This window comes from Syngnathus typhle, linkage group LG21 (genome assembly GCF_033458585.1).
Source record: "Syngnathus typhle isolate RoL2023-S1 ecotype Sweden linkage group LG21, RoL_Styp_1.0, whole genome shotgun sequence".
NCBI classification, from domain to species: Eukaryota; Metazoa; Chordata; class Actinopteri; order Syngnathiformes; family Syngnathidae; genus Syngnathus; species Syngnathus typhle.
Window position 1 is genome coordinate 8,128,535 of NC_083758.1, and position 24,458 is coordinate 8,152,992.

The following is a 24,458-nucleotide window of genomic DNA, read 5'->3' on the forward strand; positions in this document are numbered from 1 at the left end:
GACTGTAGGCGTTGACGTGAACTGGAGGACGGCCGCAAGGAGTTTTCAAGTAGGCCCCTAAATGTGCGCTTTGTTGCCTTTTCCCACAAGCCTTTTTTAATCTGTTTGTTTGTTGCAGGATTGTCGTACACTCGTGACTCGGCAACGAACGTCACGTCCACCGCGACGGTGGGCCTGGAGGTAAATTGTCGGCCGCAGGCAATTTAGCTCGCGAGAGTAAATGTTTGCCGTTTCTTACGATGCCATTTAATATTTCTTGCAGGGTTTTCCGCTGTCTAGGGAGTGTTTGAGGTTTGGCCACGGCACGCCACAATCGACTTTGCGTCGCGTCGTTGCGCGTTTTGGTCGTTCTGCCGCTACGGTATTTCAAATGTCTTTCGCGTTTGTTTCTTTTAATCCCGGCCAGCATTTTTTCATTTGTTTGTTTGTCGAAGGTTCGTAAATGACGCCGCCGATAAGCGCGTGTTTGTCTGACTCTAGGAAATGTTAGTTTGACTCTAGTCAATTCAACCATTCTTTATTATTTTATATTGTGCGTGTGCCATTTAGGTGTTATGCAAACGGATGAATGTAACGAATTGGTCAATTTATGTCCTAATGAGACTAAATCTATTCCAAGATGGCGCCCGCCTGCCCTCGTTCCGTTACGCAACAAACATTTGCGCGTGTTATTTTTTCCCGTTTTGGACCCTGCTAACCTGGATCATCTGTCCAATGTGAGGTGAGTTGATAAGGATAAAATTAAAATATGAATTATAATCCTGATAAATTTAATTTACTACAATATAAAATGTTTAACTGTCAAACTCTACTTAGTATGTATAAAATTAAAATATTCATTAGAATTCTGATAAATTATCATAACTTACTACAATGTAATAATTATATATTTTTTCAAACGTAAAACTCTACTTAGTATGTATAACTGTTGCAAAAATATCATGCCATTGGCACTCTACTCAATGTCTATTTTTGTTGCAATCATTTGTTTCTTTTGTAGCACTAAAGGCTGCCCAGCCAGCAAGCAGGAGGCTCTTGAGGAGCCATTTCAGGGATGTTGAGGACGCGGAGGTGAAAACCTGTTTTTGTAAACTTTCAGCTTCCCAACACACAATGGTTGAGTTTTAGCTTCCCAACACCCAATTAATGGCTGTATGTGTTTTTGCAGGCTGCAAGAGGAGCCGAATGGGAAAACTATCATTCCATATCAAAAGGAGCAATGGCCTATCCAAAGGAGCAATGGCCTATCCAAAGGAGCAATGGCCTATCCAAAGGAGCAATGGCCATATCCAAAGGAGCAATGCCATATCCAAAGGAGCAATGCCATATCCAAAGGAGCAATGCCATATCCAAAGGAGCAATGCCATATCCAAAGGAGCAATGCCATATCCAAAGGAGCAATGGCCTATCCAAAGGAGCAATGGCCTATCCAAAGGAGCAATGGCCTATCCAAAGGAGCAATGCCATATCAAGTCCAGAATCTCAAGCGGCGCGCTGCAAAAGTCAACGTCTGGGGATCATGTGGCCAGGAGGGGGCAGTGTGGTTGCCTTTGGTTATGGGTGCACGACGGAAAGGTTGCAGGTGTGGACAGACAGTGTTTGGGGCTCTGATGGTTGCTCTTGCTTAAGAGGTGTGCTGTGGTTGTGGCTTGTCTGGATCCAGCGTTGTCTTGCGCTTGGTTGCCGTTGACGGCTCACTTGGGGGAGGACGTGGTTACGTGGATGGACACACAAAACGAAACTGCCATATGGCTTGTACCATTTTGTCTTTTTCTAACTGTCATACTTGCTGCGTTCTTTGTTCTTTGTTGTCCACTGTTGCACTTGATCTAACCCTAAGCTACCACCACTGTGGTACTTGCGTACTTTGTTCTCCCCTAGGTGTTGGCGCGAGCGAGACAGTCACCTTTTGTGTCTTTTTCTAACCTACCACTATTGTGCTTGATCTAACCCTAACGTACCACTGCGTGTCCTTTGTTCTCTAGGTGTAGGTTCTTGGGACGAGCCGGTCCACGAGGAAGACATAATGATGCGAGCAGCGCCCAACTCATGGCATGTTCTGCCTTTTGCAGGCCGGACGCAAAAGGGGGGGCGGGGGCGCACGGCCCGATCCGACCCGGCGACGGTCACCAAGAGTAGCTAGCCGCTGTGATCAAGTAAGCAAGTGACCTACAAGTTGGGGTGCTCTTTGAGTGTCTAACTTTTGTTTCTGTATTTGCAGATGGCGGCCGGGACGTGACACGATCTGATCAGAGGTGGACGGACGGCTGTGGCATCGCTCTGAAGTAGCCGAGTTCTGAGGGAGGCCCGCTTCCCTGGAGACGTCGACCTGCGCAGCTTCAATGTGTGAAATGGATTTTTTTTTTTTCTCTAAATTTCACACCAGCGGTGTCCAAATGTCTGTCTGAGGGCTGCATACTGAAACAAATTAAGAATTCTTTGACACAGATTAAATCAATCACGAAATGTTGCCATTCATATGTTGCCATTCATATTTTGTGCTCCTGCTACAAAGGTGTGTTGTGTTGATAAAGTTTCCCCGAAGCTGCCATTTGGACACCCATGGTGACATGTGTAGGGCTGCACGTGTATTGGAACACTGCCACATGGTGGTCTAGGTTATTGACATGCACTTTAAGAAAGCAAAGACTTCTTTTTTTTAATGTGGCAAATGAAACCTGTTTTCTTTCTAACTATTTGTAATGAGTTTCGAAGATGACGAGTCATTGATGCAAGTTAGTTAACGGATCTCATTGCGATCGAAATGTTCTTCTCCATCCCAGAATTTTGCACATCTTTGCTCAATGCAGTGGTCTGGCCCAGTACTGCCATGTCACTGATTTTCCAATATGTCGTGCAGCCCTGATTGAGTGCCAAACGCGCAAGCGACGGCACGCGCAAGCGACGGCACGCGCAAGCGACGGCACGCGCAAGCGACGGCACGCGCAAGCGACGGCTAGCGCAAGCGCCCGCGCAAGCGACGGCTAGCGCAAGCGCCCGCGCAAGCGCCCGCGCAAGCGACGGCAAGCGCAAGCGACGGCAAGCGCAAGCGACGGCAAGCGCAAGCGACGGCAAGCGCAAGCGACGGCAAGCGCAAGCGACGGCAAGCGCAAGCGACGGCAAGCGCAAGCGACGGCAAGCGCAAGCGACGGCAAGCGCAAGCGACGGCAAGCGCAAGCGACGGCAAGCGCAAGCGACGGGAAGCGCAAGCGAGACTTTTGTGCTTGTCTTGCAAGGTGGAAGAGACGATGCACGAAACAAAGAGCCGGCGGACGAAGGCCACCAGACCCATGAGCGGGGTGCAAAGGAAGGAATCACCCAAAGAAAACAGTCGCCAAGTGATGAAGAGGGGCCGGACGCGTGACTGGCCAAGGCTGGCCAGAGGTGACATGGCAATCCAATATGCAAGGGTAGTGTACATACTTGTTGGTTTTAATTTGATTTCCTTATTTGTCTGCCTTTCAGGGTTGCCAGGGCAGGGGATGGGACGAGCGCCAGCCTGGACAGAGAGGGACCGGCCGGAGCAGACCCGGACCTGTTCCGTGACTAGCGGAGATGCGGCGAGGCCGGAAGGGCAAAGCGCCCAGCCAGCGTTGAGGGGGAGTATGATTGTTTTTTCTTTTGCGCTCTCCCTCCCTGTCTGTTTGACTAGGGTAACGAGCAGCACGCACGGGCAATTGGGTTGCCGTGACCCTCTAGATACGAATTGGCAAAGTAGACAACCCCTCCCTACCTCCCTCCCCCCCCCCTCTCTCTCGCTCTCTTTCTCCGAAGGGCCCGGCAGTACCTGCATGGCCTGGTGCACTCAGGGGGGAACGTGGCTATACCTTGCCCTTTGCGGAATACCAGGGTGTAATGTCTGCCCGACTGGGTCCCAGTGTCGTCGACGGTGTCGAGGTCGAAGAGATTCTCCGTGACGCCCTCCGCGACGTCACGTTTTCCTTTTTTTCCCCCTCGGGGCCAAGCCAGCTCTCCTCAGGAGGAACTGGCCGGTTGTGCTTAAGTGCGCACCAAAGCCTCTTCTCATCTCCCCTCGCTTTCTCCCTCCCTCCCTCCCTCCCTCCCTTTTTGTAAGGGGTTAAACTTTTCATAACCCGGATCGCTCCAATGCGGGAGGGCCGTATGAGACGTGCGCCAGTTGCCTGATTCAAACTTAACTCAGTCAAGTTTGCTAGTGGAAATGTTCCTCTTGCCAAAAGCACCACAATATGTCTGCCTTTCAGGATTGCCGAGGCAGCTGATTGGATGAGTGGCTGCACAGAGAGGGGCTGGACCTGACGGAGCGCGAGACCAGAGGGTAATAATAATAGTCAACTTTATTTGTATAGCACCTTTCATCCAAGAAATGCAGCTCAAAGCGCTTTACAACAAAAGAAATAAGCATTGAATGCTTAACATAGGAACAAACATAAAAAGAACATGGACACATTAAAACAGAAACATTAATGAATGCATCCACAATTAATAGTGAGCTTAAAATAAAACCAAACTTGAATGAATAGGTAACGAGTACGTCCACAGAAGTGAAGCGCATGCAACTGAGTGCCATTTATCCTTTTTGCAGTTGCGCGAGGCGGAGGATGAGTCCAAACGGTGAATACCGGCCAGGAGGGGAGCAGAACCATCGGCCGACCTTTGCCCGTGACGAGCGACCGACACGACACGAGACGGACGGACGGGTGCAGATGCGGCGAGGGCAAAGCGCCCCGCCAGCATTTAAGGAGAGTATGACTTTGTTTTTCCTTTGGTGCTTTCTTTCTTTCTTTCCTTCCCTCCACTTTTTCACTGGGTGTGCACACTGGCTGTCTGCATGATGCCTCTTTCTTTCTCAGCGCAGCGTCATTTTGCAATATTGTTGTTTTTTTTTAATACATGAAGTGAACTGTTTGGACTGTAATTGTGTGTGTGTACCTCTGAACCTGAATTAAACTGTGAACTGAATTCAAGTGGTCCATTTTAAACATTGGCATGAGCACTATAGTGCGTAATCAGAGTTAAATGACAATATACAAACTGGAATCATTTGAGACATTCTCAATGATAAGGCAATTGTAAAGTTAGTCTCAAACAAAATTGCCTTGTTAATTATGCAGTGTCAGGCTTTTTATTTTTACTACACAAAAAAGCTGAATGCATTCTAAATGGTTGACAAAAGCCAAATAGCCTGACACCCATAGATGCAAACGACAAGCGTTGCCATCGATAAGTCATCTTTTGCAACCCTGCTTTAAGATGGCCACCGAACTCAATCTTGCTTTGTTGGTGCATTTCTGTATGAGTAAAAGTCTTTTAATCAAGTCTGAGGCTTTTTTTAATTAATGCATCATGTGGGCATTCTTGTGAATAAAGTCCACGTTGGTGTGTTTTCTTCCTGTTTATGGTCTTGTAAATAAAGTCGACTTTGGTGTCCGTCATCATTCACGATGCGCCTCAATTGATGCTGAATCTCTTAAAAATGAACCTAATTGCATGTTTTGTTACAGGGCTTGGTTTCATTTGCTGGCTGACTACAAAGAAGGCTGTTGCTGTACAGTCCAGGGCGTTGCTAAAGTAAATTGAATTTATAAAGCCAGCATGTAACGTCCAGGGCCTTGGCTTTCAATTCAAAGCACAGTTGCGTGTTGCGGCCAGCCTTTGTGCATGTACTGGGTGCCACCACCCAGTTCAGCGTTAAGTGAAGGCCACACAGTTGAGGAACTCGTAATACCGGCATCTTTATTAAATTGACCTGATCAGACAGGCGAGATGAATTCCAAGTGCTGCCACCTTGTGGCGGCGTATTTGCCTCAACCTGTCCAACGCTCCATTTAGCTGAATGCAATCATTTTTATCTTTAAACAACTACATTACAAATGATAGGTGCCCTAATTAGACAGCTGGGTCAATGCGACCCGTTTTTTGCGGTTTGTTTTGCCCAAAGCAAGCTAACAAATACACACAATGCACACTTGCTCCATTTTTGCTCTTATTTATTTTGTTTTATTTATTTATTCATCACTCATTTATTCATTGCGCCTTGTTTTTATTTCTTTGTGTTTACTTGTATGTTTATTGTGTACTATGTCTTGTCACCGTGGGATAGTGGGAACGTTATTTCGATTTCTTTGTGTCTTGGCATGTGAAGAAATTGACAATAAAGCAGACTTTGACAAGTATTGCCGCTATCTCGCCAATGTGTCTGAAAAGTACAAATCATCAAATTTATTTGCACGATCAACTTCTAAACCACATACTAGAAAACATTCACCTGATGCAGAATGTCGTCTTCTGTAGCTTGCTAAGATTTGCCAAATTCAACATTGCCGTACTCCAACGCGAGGTTGTCCTCAGCACTGCAAACCTTTGTGCCGGTACACCATATGAAGTAAATGACGGGAATTTATTTTTACACCTCATCTAATATGTATCAAGCATACCAGATGGTGTTTTAGAACAGCCTACAATAGTCAATTACGAAAATAAAAAAAATAAAAAAACTTGGCAAAGTCCTAAAAAATGTAATGTTTTTATCTCTTCAAATGCTGCAAAGCGGGAGTATTGGTAAGCGTCAGCTCGTTCATGGCCAGCGCAGAGCAGTCTATGTTGCAGCGCGGCGTCGGCAGCGGGGGGCGCAGGCAGCATGGGGTGCAGGCAGCATGGGGAGCATGGGGTGCAGGCAGCATGGGGAGCATGGGGTGCAGGCAGTATGGGGTGCAGGCGGAGCATGGGGAGCAGGGGGCGCAGGCAGCATGGGGAGCAAGGTGCGCAGGCAGCATGGGGAGCAGGAGGCGCAGGCAGCAGGGGTGGGGAATCGAACCCTGGATCTCAGGTGTTCAAGCGCAGCGACGGAGCCACTCACCAAGCGTGGTGAGCTCGGCAATCACCCCGCTTCCACTTCGAGTCATTCTCGTCTGCTTAGTGGTGCGTCCCGCGCGCGTGGGGTGAGTACAAAAGAGTACAGACCGCCGAGAGCTGCCAGGTCGAAACAGCCGACCGGTTAGTGACACGGCCTCTTGCCCCGTAAGAACCTGGTTCGATCCCAGGAGGGAGCGCACTCTCAGAGTTCCTTTTGCAAGTGTGTGCATGCAGCTTGCATATATAAGTATTTATTTATTGGTAAACGCCCAGTGTGGCCCCGCCCACAAGTGGGCGGAGCAATGCAGCTGGGCCCGCCCCCAGCACACTGGCCCCGCCCCTGGGAAAAGAAATCTTGTAGCCCCGCCCCCTACCCTACTATGTTACAGTAGCGTAGGGGGCGGGGCGAAGCCCCGCCCACTGCCCTACTATGTTACAGTAGCGTAGGGGGCGGGGCGAAGCCCCGCCCCCTGCCCTGCTGTCTTTCAGTAGGGCAGTGGGCGGGGCGAAGCCCCGCCCACTGCCCTACTATGTTACAGTAGGGTAGGGGGCGGGGCGAAGCCCCGCCCCCTACCCTGCTGTCTTTCAGTAGGGTAGGGGGCGGGGCGAAGCCCCGCCCCCTACCCTACTGAAAGACAATTAAAAGTGTATTGAAAGACAGTAGGGTAGGGGGCGGGGCGAAGCCCCGCCCCCTACCCTACTGTCTTTCAATACACTTTTAATACACTATTAAAAGTAAAAGTAAAAGTAAAAGTAAAAAATATATATAAAATATATATATATATATATATATAGTAAGTAAAAAAAAAATATATATATATATATAATTTTTTTTTTACTTTTACTTTTACTTTTACTTTTACTTTTACTTTTACTTTTACTTTTACTTTTAATAGTGTATTAAAAGTGTATTGAAAGACAGTAGGGTAGGGGGCGGGGCTTCGCCCCGCCCCCTACCCTACTGTCTTTCAATACACTTTTAATTGTCTTTCAGTAGGGCAGGGGGCGGGGCTTCGCCCCGCCCCCTACCCTACTGAAAGACAGCAGGGTAGGGGGCGGGGCTTCGCCCCGCCCCCTACCCTACTGTAACATAGTAGGGCAGTGGGCGGGGCTTCGCCCCGCCCCCTACGCTACTGTAACATAGTAGGGTAGGGGGCGGGGCTACAGGATTTTTTTTCCCAGGGGCGGGGCCAGTGTGCTGGGGGCGGGCCCAGCTGCATTGCTCCGCCCACTTGTGGGCGGGGCCACACTGGGCGTTTACCAATAAATAAATACTTATATATGCAAGCTGTATGCACACACTTGCAAAAGGAACTCTGAGAGTGCGCTCCCTCCTGGGATCGAACCAGGTTCTTACGGGGCAAGAGGCCGTGTCACTAACCGGTCGGCTGTTTCGACCTGGCAGCTCTCGGCGGTCTGTACTCTTTTGTACTCACCCTACGCGCGCGGGACGCACCACTAAGCAGACGAGAATGACTCGAAGTGGAAGCGGGGTGATTGCCGAGCTCACCACGCTTGGTGAGTGGCTCTGTCGCTGCGCTTGAACACCTGAGATCCAGGGTTCGATTCCCCACCCCTGCTGCCTGCTCCCCATGCTGCCTGCGCCCCTTGCTCCCCATGCTGCCTGCGCCCCTTGCTCCCCATGCTGCCTGCGCCCCCTGCTCCCCATGCTCCGCCTGCACCCCATACTGCCTGCGCCCCATACTGCCTGCGCCCCATACTGCCTGCGCCCTATGCTGCCTGCGCCCTGTGCTGCCTGCGCCCCCCGCTGCCGACGCCGCGCTGCAACATATACTGCTCTGCGCTGGCCATGAACGAGCTGACGCTTACCAATACTCCCACTTTGCAGCGTTTGAAGAGATAAAAACATTACATTTTTTAGGACTTTGCCAAGTTTTTTTATTTTTTTTATTTTCGTAATTGACTATTCTAGGCTGTTCTAAAACACCATCTGGTATGCTTGATACATATTAGATGAGGTGTAAAAAAAAAATTCCCGTCATTTACTTCACATGGTGTACCGGCACAAAGGTTTGCAGTGCTGAGGACAACCTCGGGTTGGAGTACAGCAATGTTGAATTTGGCAAATCTTAGCAAGCTACAGAAGACGACATTCTGCATCAGGTGAATGTTTTCTAGTATGTGGTTTAGAAGTTGATCGTGCAAATGAATTTGATGATTTGTACTTTTCAGACACATTGGCGAGATAGCGGCAATACTTGTCAAAGTCTGCTTTATTGTCAATTTCTTCACATGCCAAGACACAAAGAAATCGAAATAACGTTCCCACTATCCCACGGTGACAAGACAGTACACAATAAACATACAAGTAAACACAAAGAAATAAAAACAAGGCGCAATGAATAAATGAGTGATGAATAAATAAATAAAACAAAATAAATAAGAGCAAAAATGGAGCAAGTGTGCATTGTGTGTATTTGTTAGCTTGCTTTGGGCAAAACAAACCGCAAAAGACGGGTCGCATTGACCCAGCTGTCTAATTAGGGCACCTATCATTTGTAATGTAGTTGTTTAAAGTTAAAAATGATTGCATTCAGCTAAATGGAGCGTTAGACAGGTTGAGGCAAATACGCCGCCACAAGGTGGCAGCACTTGGAATTCATCTCGCCTGTCTGATCAGAGTGCCTCAACTGTGTGGCCTTCACTTAACTCTGAACTGGGTGGTGGCACCCAGTACATGCACAAAGGCTGGCCGCAACACGCAACTGTGCTTTGAATTGAAAGCCAAGGCCCTGGACGTTACACGCTAGGTTTATAAATTCAATTTACTTTGGAAACACCCTGGACTGCACGGCAACGGCCTTTGTAGTCAGCCAGCAAATGAAGCCAAGCCCTGTAACAAAACATGCAATAAGGTTCATATTTAAGAGATGCAGCATCAATTGAGGCGCATCGTGAATGATGACGGACACCAAAGTCGACTTTATTTACAAGACCAACAGGAAGAAAACACACCGTGGACTTTATTCACAAGATTGCCCACATAATGAATTAAAAAAAAGCCTCAGACTTGATTAAAAGACTTTTACTCATACAGAAATGCACCAACAAAGCAAGATTGAGTTCGGTGGCCATCTTAAAGCAGGGTTGCAAAAGATGACTTATCGATGGCAACGCTTGTCGTTTGCATCTATGGGTGTCAGGCTATTTGGCTTTTGTCAACCATTTAGAATGCATTCAGCTTTTTTGTGTAGTAAAAATAAAAAGCCTGACACTGCATAATTAACAAGGCAATTTTGTTTGAGACTAACTTTACAATTGCCTTATCATTGAGAATGTCTCAAATGATTCCAGTTTGTATATTGTCATTTAACTCTGATTACGCACTATAGTGCTCATGCCAATGTTTAAAATGGACCACTTGAATTCAGTTCACAGTTTAATTCAGGTTCAGAGGTACACACACACAATTACAGTCCAAACAGTTCACTTCATGTATTAAAAAAAAACAACAATATTGCAAAATGACGCTGCGCTGAGAAAGAAAGAGGCATCATGCAGACAGCCAGTGTGCACACCCAGTGAAAAAGTGGAGGGAAGGAAAGAAAGAAAGAAAGCACCAAAGGAAAAACAAAGTCATACTCTCCTTAAATGCTGGCGGGGCGCTTTGCCCTCGCCGCATCTGCACCCGTCCGTCCGTGTCGTGTCGGTCGCTCGTCACGGGCAAAGGTCGGCCGCTGGTTCTGCTCCCCTCCTGGCCGGTATTCACCGTTTGGACTCATCCTCCGCCTCGCGCAACTGCAAAAAGGATAAACGGCACTCAGTTGCATGCGGTTCGCTTCTGTGGACGTACTCGTTACCTATTTATCCAAGTTTGCTCCTATTTTAAACTCACTATTAATTGTGGATGCATTCATTAATGTTTTTGTTTTAATGTGTTCATGTTCTTTTTATGTCTGTTCCTATGTGAAGCATTCAATGCTTATCATTTCTTTCTTTGTTGTAAAGCGCTTTGAGCTGCATTTCTTGTATGAAAGGTGCTATACAACTAAAGTTTACTATTATTATTACCCTCTGGTCTCGCGGTCCGGTCCAGTCCAGTCCCTCTCTGTGCAGCCACTCGTCCAATCCGCTGCCTCGGCAATCCTGAAAGGCAGACATATTGTGGTGCTTTTGGCAAGAGGAACATTTCCACTAGCAAACTTGACTGAGTTAAGTTTGAATCAGGCACCTGGCGCACGTCTCATACGGCCCTCCCGCATTGGAGCGATCCGGGTTATCAAAAGTTTAACCCCTTACAAAAAGGGAGGGAGGGAGGGAGAAAGCGAGGGGAGATGAGAAGAGGCTTTGGTGCGCACTTAAGCACAACCGGCCAGTTCCTCCTGAGAGCTGGCTTGGCCCCGAGGGGGGAAAAAAAGGAAAACGTGACGTCGCGGAGGGCGTCACGGAGAATCTCTTCGACCTCGACACCGTCGACGACACTGGGACCCAGTCGGGCAGACATTATACCCTGGTATTCCGCAAAGGGCAAGGTATAGCCACGTTCCCCCCTGAGTGCACCAGGCCATGCAGGTACTGCCGGGCCCTTCGGAGAAAGAGAGCGAGAGAGAGGGGGGGGGGGGGGAGGGAGGTAGGGAGGGGTTGTCTACTTTGCCAATTCGTATCTAGAGGGTCACAGCTACCGAATTGCCCGTGCGTGCTGCTAGTTACCCTATTCAAACAGACCGGGAGGGAGGGAGGTAGAGCGCAAAAGAAAAAACAGTCATACTCCCCCTCAACGCTGGCTGGGCGCTTTGCCCTTCCGGCCTCGCCGCATCTCCGCTCGTCACGGGCCAAGGTCCGGGTCTGCTCCAGCCAGTGTTTGCGCTCGTCCCATCCGCTGCTCGCCCCCGGCAAAGCAGACAAATAAGGAAATCAAATTAAAACCAACAAGTGTGTACACTACCCTTGCGTATTGGATTGCCATGTCACCTCTGGCCAGCCTTGGCCAGTCACGCGTCCGGCTCCTCTTCATCACTTGGCGACTGCTTTCTTTGGGTGATTCCTTCCTTTGCACCCCGCTCATGGGTCTGGTGGCCTTCGTCCACCGGCTCTTTGTTTCGTGCATCGTCTCTTCCACCTTGCAAGACAAGCACAAAAGTCTCGCTGCGCGGTCGCTTGCGCTAGCCGTCGCTTGCGCTAGCCGTCGCTTGCGCTAGCCGTCGCTTGCGCCTACCGTCGCTTGGGCCTACCGTCGCTTGGGCGGTCGCTTGCGCCTACCGTCGCTTGCGCTGTCGCTTGCGCTGTCGCTTGCGCCTACCGTCGCTTGGGCGGTCGCTTGCGCCTACCGTCGCTTGGGCGGTCGCTTGCGCGGTTTGTTGCGCTTGCCGTCGCTGACGCGGGCGCTTGCCGTCGCTTGCGCTGTCGCTTGCGCTGTCGCTTGCGCCTACCGTCGCTTGCGCTGTCGCTTGCGCCTACCGTCGCTTGCGCTTACCGTCGCTTGCGCTTACCGTCGCTTGCGCTGTCGCTTGCGCCTACCGTCGCTTGCGCGGTCGCTTGTGCCTGCCGTCGCTTGCGCTAGCCGTCGCTGCGCGTTTGGCACTCAATCAGGGCTGCACGACATGTTGGAAAATCAGTGATATGGCGTATTGGGCCAGACCACGGCATTGAGCATAATTCTGGAATGGCGATCAACTATTTGATCGCAATGATCAGTTAGATCAGTTAACTTTAACCTGCATCAATGACTTGTCATCTTCTAAACACATTACAAATAGTTGGGCAAGAAAACAGGTTTCATTTGCCACATAAAAGAAAAAAATCTTTGCCTTCTTAAAGTGCGTGTCAATAACCTAGACCACCATATGGCAGTTTTCCAAGCCACGTGCAGCCCGACACACGTCACCATGGGTGTCCAAATGGCAGCTTCGGGGCAACTTTATCAACACAGCACATGAATGAACACAACACACCTTTGTAGCAGGAGCACAACATATGAATGGCAACATTTCGCGATTGATTTAGTTAATCTGTGTCAAAGAATTCTGAATTTGTTTCAGTATGCAGCCCGCAGACAGACATTTGGACACCGCTGGTGTGAATAAACTAAAAAATAAATAAATATCCATTTCACATGTTGAAGCTGCGCAGGTCGACGCCTCCAGGGAAGCGGGTCTCTCAGAACTCGGCTACTTCAGAGCGATGCCACAGCCGTCCGTCCACCTCTGATCAGACCGTGTCGTGTCCCGGTCGCCATCTGCAAATACAGAAACAAAAGTTAGACACCTAAAGAGCACCCCAACTTGTAGGTCACTTGCTTACTTGATCACAGCGGCTAGCTACTCTTGGTGACCGTCGCCAGGTCGGATCGGGCCATGCGCCCCCGCGCCCCCTTTTGCGTCCGGCCTGCAAAAGGCAGAACATGCCATGAGTTGGGCGCTGCTCGCAGCATTATGTCTTCCTCGTGGACCGGCTCGTCCCAACAACCTACACCTAGAGAACAAAGGACGCGCAGTGGTACGTTAGGGTTAGATCAAGCACGACAGTGGTAGGTTAGAAAAAGACAAAATGAGACTGTCTCGCTCCAACACCTAGGGGAGAACAAAGTACGCAAGTACCACAGTGGTGGTAGCTTAGGGTTAGATCAAGTGCAACAGTGGTAGAGGTTAGAAAAAGACAAAAGGTCACAAGTCATATTGAAAAACTGGACATTCATGATCGGCTCGCTCCAACGCCGCCCTACACCGAGGGAGGGGGGGGGGAGAACAAAGAACGCAGCAAGTACCACAGTGGCAGGTTAGAAAGAGACACAAAATGGTACAAGTCATATGGCAAAGTTTCGTTTTGTGTCCATCCACAAAACCACATCCTCCCCCAAGTGAGCCGTCAACGGCAACCAAGCGCAAGACAACGCTGGATCCAGACAAGCCACAACCACAGCACACCTCTTAAGCAAGACCAACCATCAGAGCCCCAAACACTGTCTGTCCACACCTGCAACCTTTCCGTCGTGCACCCATAACCAAAGGCAACCACACTGCCCCCTCCTGGCCACATGATCCCCACACGTTGACTTTTGCAGCGCGCTGCTTGAGATTCTGGACTTGATATGGCATTGCTCCTTTGGATATGGCATTGCTCCTTTGGATATGGCATTGCTCCTTTGGATATGGCATTGCTCCTTTGGATATGGCATTGCTCCTTTGGATATGGCATTGCTCCTTTGGATATGGCATTGCTCCTTTGGCTAGGGCATTGCTCCTTTGGCTAGGGCATTGCTCCTTTGGCTAGGGCATTGCTCCTTTGGCTAGGGCATTGCTCCTTTGGATATGGCCATTGCTCCTTTGGATATGGCCATTGCTCCTTTGGATATGGCCATTGCTCCTTTGGATATGGCCATTGTGCCTTTTGATATGGAATGATAGTTTTCCCATTCGGCTCCTCTTGCAGCCTGCAAAAACACATACAGCCATTAATTGGGTGTTGGGAAGCTAAAACTCAACAACCATTGTGTGTTGGGAAGCTGAACGTTTACAAAAACAGGTTTTCACCTCCGTGTCCTCAACATCACTGAAATGGCTCCTCAAGAGCCTCCTGCTTGCTGGCTGGGCGGCCTTTTTTAGTGCTACAAAAGACAAACACAAATGTCTGCTACAAAAATAGACATTGAGTAGAGTGCTAATGGCATGATATTTTTGCAACAATTAAACATATATGTATTTGAAAAATTATACAATTACTATATTGCAGTAAGTTATTATAATTGATCAGAATTATAATTAAGATTTGAATTTTATACATACTAAGTAGTTTGACAGTTGAAAAAATATATAATCATATTGTAGTAAATTGTGATCATTTATCAGGATTATAATTCACATTTTTATTTTATCATCATCAACTCACCTCACATTGGACAGATGATCCAGGTTAGCAGGGTCCAAAACGGGAGAAAACACGCGCAAATGTTTGTTGCGTAACGGAACGAAGGCAGGCGGGCGCCATCTTGGAATAGATTTGGTCTCATTTGGACATAAATTGACCAATTCGTTACATTCATCAGTTTGCATAACACGTAAATGACACACGCACAATATTAAATAATAAAGAATGGTTGAGTAGACTAGAGTCAAACGAACATTTCCTATAGTCAGACAAACACGCGCTTATCGGCGGCGTCATTTACGAACCTTTGACAAAATGAAAAAATGCTGGCCAGCATTAAAAAGAATAAAAATAAACCGCGAAAGACAATAAATACCATAGCGGCAAAACGACCAAAACGCGCAACAACGCGACGCAAAGTCGATTGTGGCGTGCCGTGGCCACACCTCAAACACTCCCTAGACAGCGGAAAATCCTGCAAGAAATATTAAATGGCATCGTAAGAAACGGCAAACATTTGCTCGCGAGCTAAATTGCCTGCGGCCGACAATTTACCTCCAGGCCCACCGTCGCGGTGGACGTGACGTTCGTTGCCGAGTCACGAGTGTACGACAATCCTGCAACAAACAAACAGATTAAAAAAGGCTTGTGGGAAAAGGCAACAAAGCGCACATTTAGGGGCCTACTTGAAAACTCCTTGCGGCCGTCCTCCAGTTCACGTCAACGCCTACAGTCGCCGTGTAAGAATCCTGCAACGAACCAACATGGCGTCCGTCGTGAGAGACGGCAAGAAACGACAAACATTTGCTCTTACCTGAGAAAATGCCACGCACTCACTCGGTGGCACCTGCATTCGAGAGCTCGAAAATCCTGCAACCAACATGGCGTCCGTCGTGAAAAACGGCAGGAGACGACAAACATTTGCCAGCATGCTAGCTTAGCTGAGAAGCCGGCGCGCGCTCGGTGCCACCTGCATTTGATAACTCCCCTTGAGCACACCTGTCTTCAATTCACCTAAAGACCTGACGTCACATCCGTCAATTCAAATCTTCTTCTCCTGATCGTCCAACGGCGCTTGGCACACTGGCGCCACCAGGTGGTCACCATCTGTCGTGGAAAGGGTTGCATTGCACACTAAAAATATACTTGAACTTTGATGATCCAAATTGTTACATTTTTACAGCACGACTTTCTCCAAAGAATTATCAGCGTCGGTTTGCGTTTTATGACTGATGTCGTTATTCCACGTCGCACCATTATCATGAATTCTCGCCATAACGATTGCATGCAATAAATCAGGCGTTCTTCAAAAACAATAATAAGGTCTTCACATTCCAGCAATCAGGGTGGGCGGGGCGTGTACAGAGGCTCATCAAGTACCCTTGCTGGCAACATCCCGGCCATTGTGTTTGAGTCAGGTTTGAATTGGCATGCGATCGTTAGATCGTGTCGCAAAAAGCCGGTAAGCGACTCCCCAGGGCCGCATACGCTAGCCGGACTTCCATCTGGTCCTGCAGCCTCGGATGGACGCGCCTGCGGACCTGTCCCACTAAGAGGCATAAAACGTTTGAAGACAGCTGTTTGGCAACAAGAAAAGAATCTAGTTTTGGCACAAGCGCTGATATATCAGGCTAGCGGAAGATGCTTTTGGTTTGCGTCGCCATGGAAACAAATAGACAGAGGCGCACTCAGAATGTTGTTTTATTGCCTTGTGTCCTTGCTTCCCCTTTCACTCTTTTGCCACAGTGGTTGAACATTGGGACAAGTCTGAAATAACACACCTAAACATTGTGGGAAGACACTGAGGAAAGAAAAAGAGGCACACCTTGATTAAAATGTGCTGGGGTCACAATTCATTTGGAGAGCGATCGAGTCCCGCCGTGCATGATAATTTGGCGTTGAAGTTGAAGGACAGGCCCTTGGAGACGCCGAAATGTCATTTTCTTCCACCTCCTCATCACGTCGTTTGTCACAAATGACCATAAAAGAGCAAAATCATAGCTGGGAGACGCCCTTGTTTCTCTTGCGCTGCTGACACTGACTGATATTTCATGCTGATTAAGTTTACGCTATTGCACCCCCCCCCCCCTTGATGCTACCATAAATCTGCGCCGCGTTGAGAAAAAGGGGGAATTAAAGTCTGATTAATGATGTCACGTCCACAAGTTCATGCATACAAAATCTTCCCACTGCCAACGTTTCTGACAAGATATCATCTTCATTCATTTAATGATCCAATTATTTTGCTAGAAAGTAGTCAGTAAAACGTTTACTGCACCTTATAAATGATATCTGTGTTTTTAAAAGTGAATTTGAAGAAAAAAAAAAACGTTTGGCCACTTTGGTCTTGAGAAGCTGCAATACAATGCCGCCATCTCCTGGCTAAATGACGCCATAGCCGGGTTGGAAAAAAATGATATTGTTGCAGCACTCCACGCATGCGCAAGCATAACAACTGTGTAATGCACGGAAAATGTTTCCATGGCAACGCTTGGGCCATTGACGTCATTCCCCTGCGGGCGTAGTTGAAAATGGAATACAAAGTTTCGATTAAATTGAAAAGTGTGTGGATTAGAAGAGGCAGGCCCCGCCCGCCCACAAGCAGCCATCGTCGTGTGCATATCAGTCGAGCAAATCCAAATCAAATATCTTTCTTGGAGAAAAGATGCGCCCAAAATAAACAATTGGTCTTTCAACACAAAACTGTACAACAAGCTTTTCATTCACTTCACCCCATCCAAACTATTTTCATTGTCATTCCATCCCAGTCCTGCTTAGAACGAGTCAACTCGTCCGACTTTACGGTTCAAGTTATCGCCGTACATTCGCCTTGAGATGCACATTTTGTTTTGTTTTTCAATCGATTTCCATCAAATCACTCACTGGGGTTCAATTCACAACTGAGCGGAAAAACTGCAAAAGGGCCGTCGTCGTTACATGCGAGTCATCTCTACCGTGGCAAAATTCTTCTCTGATGTATTGATGAGAAAAAAGGCTCGAGTCCGAAAAGGAGAGGACAATCTCCAAGACAAGCAGCGCCCAAGTACGGTACGGCATTGTACCTCCCTCAGTGCAACACTTAAAACATTCATGTAATGTAAACCATTAGCGGAGAAATGCAGCGACATGCCATCTGCTCATTTTACATGGCTCAGAATGAGTTGGACGGCAGCTGCAAAGTGGATTGGATATGATGGCTTCATCTTAAATATCCTTTTCACAAACTTGGATGGCAATGTTTGGAGCGGAAGTCAAGTGAAAAATGTAAAAGCGGTCTAAAGACGCAGTTCTGATTGAGCTGTGCCATTTGGACACTTGGCACTGACATCAGAGTAGCAAAGGGCTCCAAACACATTTCAAAGAAGTTTTGATTGATATTTTGATATTTGCGAATGTCACTCGTTTGGCATCTCGGCTTCCGCTCCGTTGTTAGTCGTAGCTTTTGGAGCGGCGAAAGAATACTTGTTCCCGTGAGCCACTCGGTGGGACATTTGGCGCAAAGGCTCGCACGGGTGGAAACACCTCAGCACGTCGGCCGCTCTCCAAAGCGCCCTCGCAATAAATACCTGTCTCGATCAATAAATAATAGAACATAAATAGCCGGGCGGGCCAGAAAGCGCCCGCTGACGTGGAACCTGCGCCCCAGCGTGAAAAGCGCGTGGGTGTGTGCGTCAGACTGCCGTCTCCAAGTCCTCGTGGGGGGCCGAAGGAGTTTTGTGGCTGCTCAGGTAGGAGGTCAGCTCCAGGTCGCCCGCCGCCTGCTCCACCGGGGTCTTCCCCTGTGAGCCACAGCCAAAATCAGGAGAGCCCGACAACATTGCGTCTGCGGTGTGAGTGCACCTGAAAGTTGGTTTTGTGAAGCGACGCGCCCGCCTCCACCAACAGTTGAACATGTTTTCACTTTTCCACTTTTCCACATGACCTCACGTTTGGGAGGTGAGTGACGCTTGGGAACTCACCCCGCTCTGTCGCTCATGGATAGCGCCGGTGTGGACGACGATCTTGCAGGCGGCGCAATTCCTCCTAGGCGCAGACTTCTTCAAGCACAAACACACAGGTCGGCTGTCAAGACGGGGAGGCAGCAGATGACTTGGAGCGAGCGAGCTCACCGCAGCCTTGAGCAGGCAGGCGTCCTCCCCGAGGTAGCAGAGTTCGCCCGAGCAGCTGGTCTCCATCCACAGGTGGTCGCCGTTGACGGCGTTCTCCTGCCGGGTGGATGGGCGGGCGAGACTGCCATCATTTTCGTGGCGGGCTGGGATTGTCAGAGCGCGCCAGCGGAGAATTTGCTTTCTCCCAAAGTGAACTTCCCCGTCTGTCTGTCTGTCTGTCTGTCTATGTATGAAGTGGGCGGGCTTGTACAGACAGGGCAGGGCGTTGCTCTGACACCTTTGGATGCCACGGCGTCAATTGCGTTGGAAAGGCGCTCGCTCGCTCGCTCGCACACACGGTGAGACCAGACGACGCGAAGGAGAGCGAGAGGTGAGTTTGCTTTCTTTTGTTTGACCCGTATAGACACATAGTTTTGCTTTTAAAAAGAGGCGACCGTTTGTGGCGTTGTTTAGTGAGCCGGCCGGATGGTCGGACGCTTTCTCCATATATTGTCAGTGGTTTTCTTTGATTGAAGTTTGGGGGAGGGGGGGTCCCCGGGGGTCCCCTACTTCGTTAGGGAACGTAACCACAAGGAAGCGAAGCCAGTAGCAAAGTCCGTGTCGAGCAGCCTCGAGAACCAGGAAGCGAGTGCTAATAAGGGTGCAAATCAGGCCACCTTCTGCGCTTTGGGTGTGGAATGGTGTTGTACAAGAAAATCAAGGTTTGCCTTTTGCTTTCAGTTTCACAGGGGAAAGATGGCTCAGGATGCCGAGATCAAGGAGCTGCTGTTGGAAACGCTGGAAGAGCTGGGGCAGGAGGACTTCAAGAAGTTCAAGTTTTATATGGATCTGGCTAAGAACAAAAAAGAAAACGCAGACCGGACTGACATCGCCGAAGAGCTGGTGAACAGGTACAGCAAGAACGCTGTGGCGGAGACCATCAAGATTCTGGAGAAGATCAACAACTACCAACTGGCTGAGAAGCTGCGCAGCCACGTGCAGCAAATCAAAGGTAAGGTGAGCGTGGCTTCTGGTGGTGTGGTGGGGGGGGGGGCTTTCCACAAAGCAGCTCCGATGCTGCCCTACCCCTCTTGCCCCCTTCACTTGCCTCCTTGAGTGGAAGTGGCAGCATGGGCGCAGCAGGCTTTGCGGCCAAGTCTAAAGACGCGTTTGATCTCCTTCAGTTGTCACCTGTGCGCCCTCAGATAGAATCTCCTTAGAGGTCCAGACGGGCATATTCAAGCGGAAGCGGCAAGAGAACCGGCTCAGCTGCCCCTCGACGTCTTCAACAACTACTTCAGCCCGGGCTTCGACGCTCACGTCACGCTGGAGTTCCATGAGTCCAGAGGTGAGTGGCATCCATTTCTCTCACCTTTTATTCTTAACCTGTTGAAAACGCTGAAAGACCTGGGGCAGGAGGACTTCAAGAAGTTCAAGTTTATATGGATCTGGCTCAGAGCAAAAAAGAAAACGCAGACCTGACTGACATCGCCGAAGTGCTGGTGAACACGTACAGCAAGGACGCTGTGGCGGAGACCAGCAAGATTCTGGAGAAGATCGACAACAACGAACTGGCCGAGAAGTTGCGCAGCCACGTGCCGCAAAACAAAGGTAAGGTGAGCGTGGCCTGTGGTGGGGGGTGGGCTTTCCACAAAGCAGCTCTCCGATGCTGCCCTACCCCTCTTGCCCCCTTCACTTGCCTCCTTGAGTGGAAGCGGTGGCATGGGCGCAGCACCCTTGCGGCCAGGCCTAAAGACGCGTTTGATCTCCTTCAGGTGGCACCCGTGCGCCCTCAGATAGCATCTCCTTAGAGGTCGAGAAGGGCGAATTCAAGCGGGAGCTGCAAGAGAACCTGCGGGACATGTACTGGAAGGCTCCCGAGGGCAACACAGAGCCCGGCCAGCAGGAGGCTCTGGAGAGCGTCTACACCAAGCTCCACATTAGCCGCGGTGTCGCCGGTCACCCCGACAAGCAGCACAAGATCCTTCAGATGGAGATGCGCGGCGAAGACGAGGAGGAGGAGTCCATCGAGCCGTGCGACATCTTCAAAAGCGAGAAGCCCCTTCGCACCATGGTCACCGTGGGCTTCGCGGGCATCGGGAAGACCTTCCTGGTGCGCAAGTTTGTCCTGGACTGGGCCAACGGGACAACCAACACAGACGTGGACTTCATCTTTCCCTTGCCCTTCCGCGAGTTGAACTTGGAGGAGGGGAAAAGCTTTTCGCTGGCAGAGCTCATCCAGCAATTCATGTGCAAAAGCAAGGCGGCCATCGAGAGGCTGCAGCACATCTTGGTCAGTATGCAAGATTCGGGCGACCTCACCTACGAAAGCAGCAGCATCAAGATTTTGTTTGTACTGGACGGCTTGGACGAGTGCCGCCTCAAACTGGACCTGAGCAACGAGAGCAAGGAGCGCCTGGATGTGACCCAAGCGTACCCCGTGGAGGTCCTCCTGGCGCATCTCATCAAGGGGAACCTGCTTCCCTGCGCCCGGCTTTGGATCACCACGCGGCCCCAGGCGGCCCGCGACATCCCGGCGCGCCTGGTGGACGGCAGAACCGAAGTGAAAGGCTTCAGCCGCTCCCAGAGGCTGGACTACTTCAGGAAGAGGTTCCCCAATGACAAGGAGGAAGTCATCCAGCACATCCAAAAGTCCCACACCATTTCCATCATGTGCCACATACCCATCTTCTGCTGCCTCACCGCCACCCTTCTCCGAGATTATCTGCAGCACGGAAAGAAGCTGCCCGAAACCCTGACCGAGATGTACACAGAGTTCCTACTCTATCACCTGGGCAGGTCCGAGGAGCGAGGCGGCCAGAAGCGCACGGAGTACGTCAAAGCGCTGGCCAAGATGGCTTTTCAGGGTCTCATGAAAAAGCAACAGATCTTCTACGAGAGCGACTTGCGGGAAAGCGGCTTGGATGACCGGCAGGTCGCAAAACACTCGGGAGTCTTCACCGAGATCTTCGAGGAGGTACCCCCGCTCAAGAGATATCAACGCGGCAAGATGTTTCAGTTCATCCACCTGAGCATCCAGGAATATCTGGCCGCTCTCTACGTGATGATGAGCCTGTTCCAGGACAACAAGAACGTGCTGGGAGAGCTCCCGATGCATTGCGAGCAGACGTCGCTCGTCCAGGTCCACGAGGCGGCCATCCGCAAAGCCTCAGAAAGTGAGGGAAACCTGGACTGGTTCATCCGCTTCTTGGTGGGCCTTTCCTTGCAGTGCAACCAGGAGCTCATGGGCGAGCTGCTGAAGGCTCCCAAGAACTTCAGCCACAGCAACGCAGAAACAGTCGACCTGATCAAGCAACAGATAGACAAGAACTCTCCTGAGGAGAACATCAACTTGTTCCACTGCCTGAAAGAGCTGAAGGACAAGTCCCTGCTGAAGCAGATCCAAAAGTACTTCAGAGCATTCAAGTACCACCCTGAGAACGTACCTCCGGCCATGTGGTCGGCCCTGGTCTTCTTCTTGCTGGCTTCCGACAAAGAAATGAGGTGCTTTGACCTTGGGGATTACGCTCGGTCCGACAAGGGGCTCCTGATGCTGCTGCCGGTGGTCAAGGCTTCTCGAAAATCACAGTAGGTGCCGTCGAGCCAGCACGTTGAACCGGCCGCCCACATGTGTCAGCCGGCCGCCCTCTTGTCTTCTCAGTCTCACCGGGTGCAACCTGAGCAAGAAAAGCTGCGAGGCGCTGGCCTCCGTTCTAAGCTCGCCCGGCAGCCTGAGGGAGCTGAATCTCAGCTACAACGACTTGTGTGACAACAGGCTGGAGGCGCTCGCCGCCGGACTGGCAAAGCCGCAGTGCACCTTGCAAGTTCTTGAGTAAGGCTCCCCGTCGAGCGAGCGGCAGAAGGCCAGCCGGCCCAAGAACCTTGGGCTTGTGTCAGCCGGCCGCCCTCTTGTCTTCTCAGGCTCAACAACTGCAAGCTGAGCAAGAAAAGCTGCGAGGTGCTGGCCTCCGTTCTAAGCTCGCCCGGCAGCCTGAGGGAGCTGAATCTCAGCTACAACGACTTGTGTGACAACAGGCTGGAGGCGCTCGCCGCCGGACTGGCAAAGCCGCAGTGCACCTTGCAAGTTCTCAAGTAAGGCTCTCCTCGAGCGGCAGAAGGCCAGCCGGCCCAAGAACCTTGGGCTTGTGTCAGCCGGCCGCCCTCTTGTCTTCTCAGGTTCCGGGGGTGTAACCTGAGCAAGAAAAGCTGCAAGGCGCTGGCCTCCGTTCTAAGCTCGCCCTGCAGCCTGAGGGAGCTGGATCTCGGTCGGAACGACTTGGGTGACGACGGGCTTGAGGCGCTCGCCGCCGGACTGGCAAATCCACAGTGCACCTTGCAAGTCCTCGGGTAAGGCTCTCCTCCACCCCCGTCGAGCGAGCGGCAGAAGGCCAGCCGGCCCAAGAACCTTGGGCTTGTGTCAGCCGGCCGCCCTCTTGTCTTCTCAGGCTCCGGGAATGCAACCTGAGCAAGAAAAGCTGCGAGGCGCTGGCCTCCGTTCTAAGCTCGCCCGGCAGCCTGAGCGAGCTGGATCTCAGCTGGAACTACTTTGGTGACGACGGGCTGGAGGCGCTTGCCGCCGGACTGGCAAAGCCGCAGTGCACCTTGCAAGTTCTCAGGTAAGGATCCCCTCGAGCGGCAGAAGGCCAGCTGTCCCAAGAACCTTGGGCTTGTGTTAGCCGGCCGCCCTCTTGTCTTCTCAGGCTCTGGAAGTGCAAGCTGAGCAAGAAAAGCTGCGAGGTGCTGGCCAAGGCTCTCCGGTCCAACCCCTCCCACCTCCAAGCGCTGAGCCTGGGGGGGAATTCCATCAAAGAGGAAGAAAGGCAGGTCTTGGCAGAGGTCCAAAAGGATCCTCGCTGCAGTGTGGAGATCGACTGGTAGGTTCCAAACATTTTCCAGGGCGCTCGCTTGCTTGCTCGTCTGAATGGACCGGCGACACTTGTGCGTTGAAGAAAATGGGTAGCTCCAAAACCAGATGTGCTCACAGCTCATGGACTCAAGCAGCTAAAGTCACACCAGAAAGAAACATTGGAAGCATCTCATTCTAGCTAGTACACACCAAATCAATAACGACCACAGAAGGAGACATTTTTAGACGAGATGTGATGGACTATGTGGTCATGAGAAATGTTTGGAGAATAACTTGATGATCTGATGAGATATTTGTATTTGGTGTGCACTTTGAAATAACAAATGTTGCCTTCATGAATGAAGGAAGTGCTCAATGCATGCCAAGAATGCCAAATGCTTGATTGTATCTATCTTAACTGTTGTCTAGGTGTATTTGGGGCTGATTGAAGAATCTTCTGGACAGACAGAGGGAAATGTCTTGCCGAATAATAAAAAGATATGTATGGAAGGAAGTATTATTAACCGAGAATGTGCCGAAAATGCGTGGAATGTGAAAAGAAGACACAACGAGCCATGATTGACATCGCCCGGTGTGCGTGCTGAGCTGTGATGAGGAGAAAGAAAGCGTCATGGGATTGTTACACCGGCAAAAATAAAAAATAAAATAAAAATCCTGCTTGTCTTGGACCGGCCGAAGCGACAAAAGAACACGAGAGCGCTCCAGCGGCCTTCCAGTGGCCATTTGTGGCTCGAGTGCAGATGATAACGGAGTGGCGCTTTTAACGTCAACGGGAGATGAGTCACAAAAAAAGAAACATAGCCAAAGCGCTTTGACTCACATGGTGCCGCACTTTGAGTCTCCGG

The 24,458-nt window shown here is 50.2% G+C and overlaps 2 protein-coding genes and 2 long non-coding RNA genes across 9 annotated transcripts; 3 read left to right on the top strand and 1 right to left on the bottom strand.

Annotated features, from left to right (window-relative positions):
* The first annotated feature begins 71 nt into the window (after nt 1-71).
* On the top strand, nt 72-2,921 carry LOC133145526 (uncharacterized). Its single transcript, XR_009710926.1, has 3 exons — nt 72-180; nt 263-1,071; nt 1,169-2,921. It is a non-coding gene; the product is annotated as an uncharacterized LOC133145526 (long non-coding RNA).
* Nucleotides 2,922-3,519: 598 nt separating this feature from the next.
* On the top strand, nt 3,520-6,155 carry LOC133145486 (uncharacterized). Its single transcript, XR_009710923.1, has 2 exons — nt 3,520-4,297; nt 4,565-6,155. It is a non-coding gene; the product is annotated as an uncharacterized LOC133145486 (long non-coding RNA).
* Nucleotides 6,156-18,008: 11,853 nt separating this feature from the next.
* LOC133145353 (diacylglycerol kinase iota-like) lies at nt 18,009-18,909 on the bottom strand. Of its 3 annotated transcripts, XM_061268771.1 has the most exons (3): nt 18,768-18,909; nt 18,618-18,695; nt 18,009-18,437 (listed from the first exon to the last, which is right to left on the bottom strand). In XM_061268771.1, the coding sequence occupies exons 1-3, from the start codon at nt 18,831-18,833 to the stop codon at nt 18,330-18,332; spliced, it is 252 nt and encodes an 83-aa protein (XP_061124755.1). In that variant the 5' UTR covers nt 18,834-18,909; the 3' UTR covers nt 18,009-18,329. The 3 variants fall into 3 exon arrangements, 2 of the variants coding, with proteins under 2 accessions (XP_061124755.1, XP_061124754.1); XR_009710888.1 differs by lacking the exons at nt 18,618-18,695; nt 18,768-18,909 and adding an exon at nt 18,499-18,543; XM_061268770.1 differs by having other exon boundaries at nt 18,618-18,909.
* A 101-nt stretch (nt 18,910-19,010) lies between these two features.
* Nucleotides 19,011-24,102, top strand: LOC133145352 (NACHT, LRR and PYD domains-containing protein 3-like). Of its 4 annotated transcripts, none has more exons than XM_061268766.1 (11): nt 19,011-19,137; nt 19,488-19,758; nt 19,931-20,094; nt 20,204-20,357; nt 20,522-22,334; nt 22,408-22,578; nt 22,668-22,838; nt 22,923-23,093; nt 23,192-23,362; nt 23,447-23,620; nt 24,022-24,102. In XM_061268766.1, exons 1-11 carry the CDS (start codon nt 19,051-19,053, stop codon nt 24,035-24,037), a joined length of 3,363 nt encoding a protein of 1,120 aa, XP_061124750.1. In that variant the 5' UTR covers nt 19,011-19,050; the 3' UTR covers nt 24,038-24,102. The 4 variants fall into 4 exon arrangements, with proteins under 4 accessions (XP_061124750.1, XP_061124751.1, XP_061124752.1 ...); XM_061268767.1 differs by having other exon boundaries at nt 19,952-20,094; XM_061268768.1 differs by lacking the exon at nt 22,668-22,838.
* Nucleotides 24,103-24,458: the final 356 nt, after the last annotated feature.

What these genes read in the sequence shown, in the direction of transcription:
- LOC133145352 (XM_061268766.1), top strand. Translation starts at nt 19,051, where the DNA reads ATGCCACGGCGTCAATTGCGTTGGAAAGGCGCTCGCTCGCTCGCTCGC. An exon ending in CCACGTGCAGCAAATCAAAG is followed by an intron (nt 19,759 to 19,930) that starts GTAAGGTGAGCG and finishes GATCTCCTTCAG; the next exon opens with TTGTCACCTGTGCGCCCTCA. An exon ending in TGCACCTTGCAAGTTCTCAA is followed by an intron (nt 22,839 to 22,922) that starts GTAAGGCTCTCC and finishes TTGTCTTCTCAG; the next exon opens with GTTCCGGGGGTGTAACCTGA.
- LOC133145353 (XM_061268770.1), bottom strand. Translation starts at nt 18,833, where the DNA reads ATGGAGACCAGCTGCTCGGGCGAACTCTGCTACCTCGGGGAGGACGCC. An exon ending in TCCATGAGCGACAGAGCGGG is followed by an intron (nt 18,438 to 18,617) that starts GTGAGTTCCCAA and finishes TGTGGCTCACAG; the next exon opens with GGGAAGACCCCGGTGGAGCA.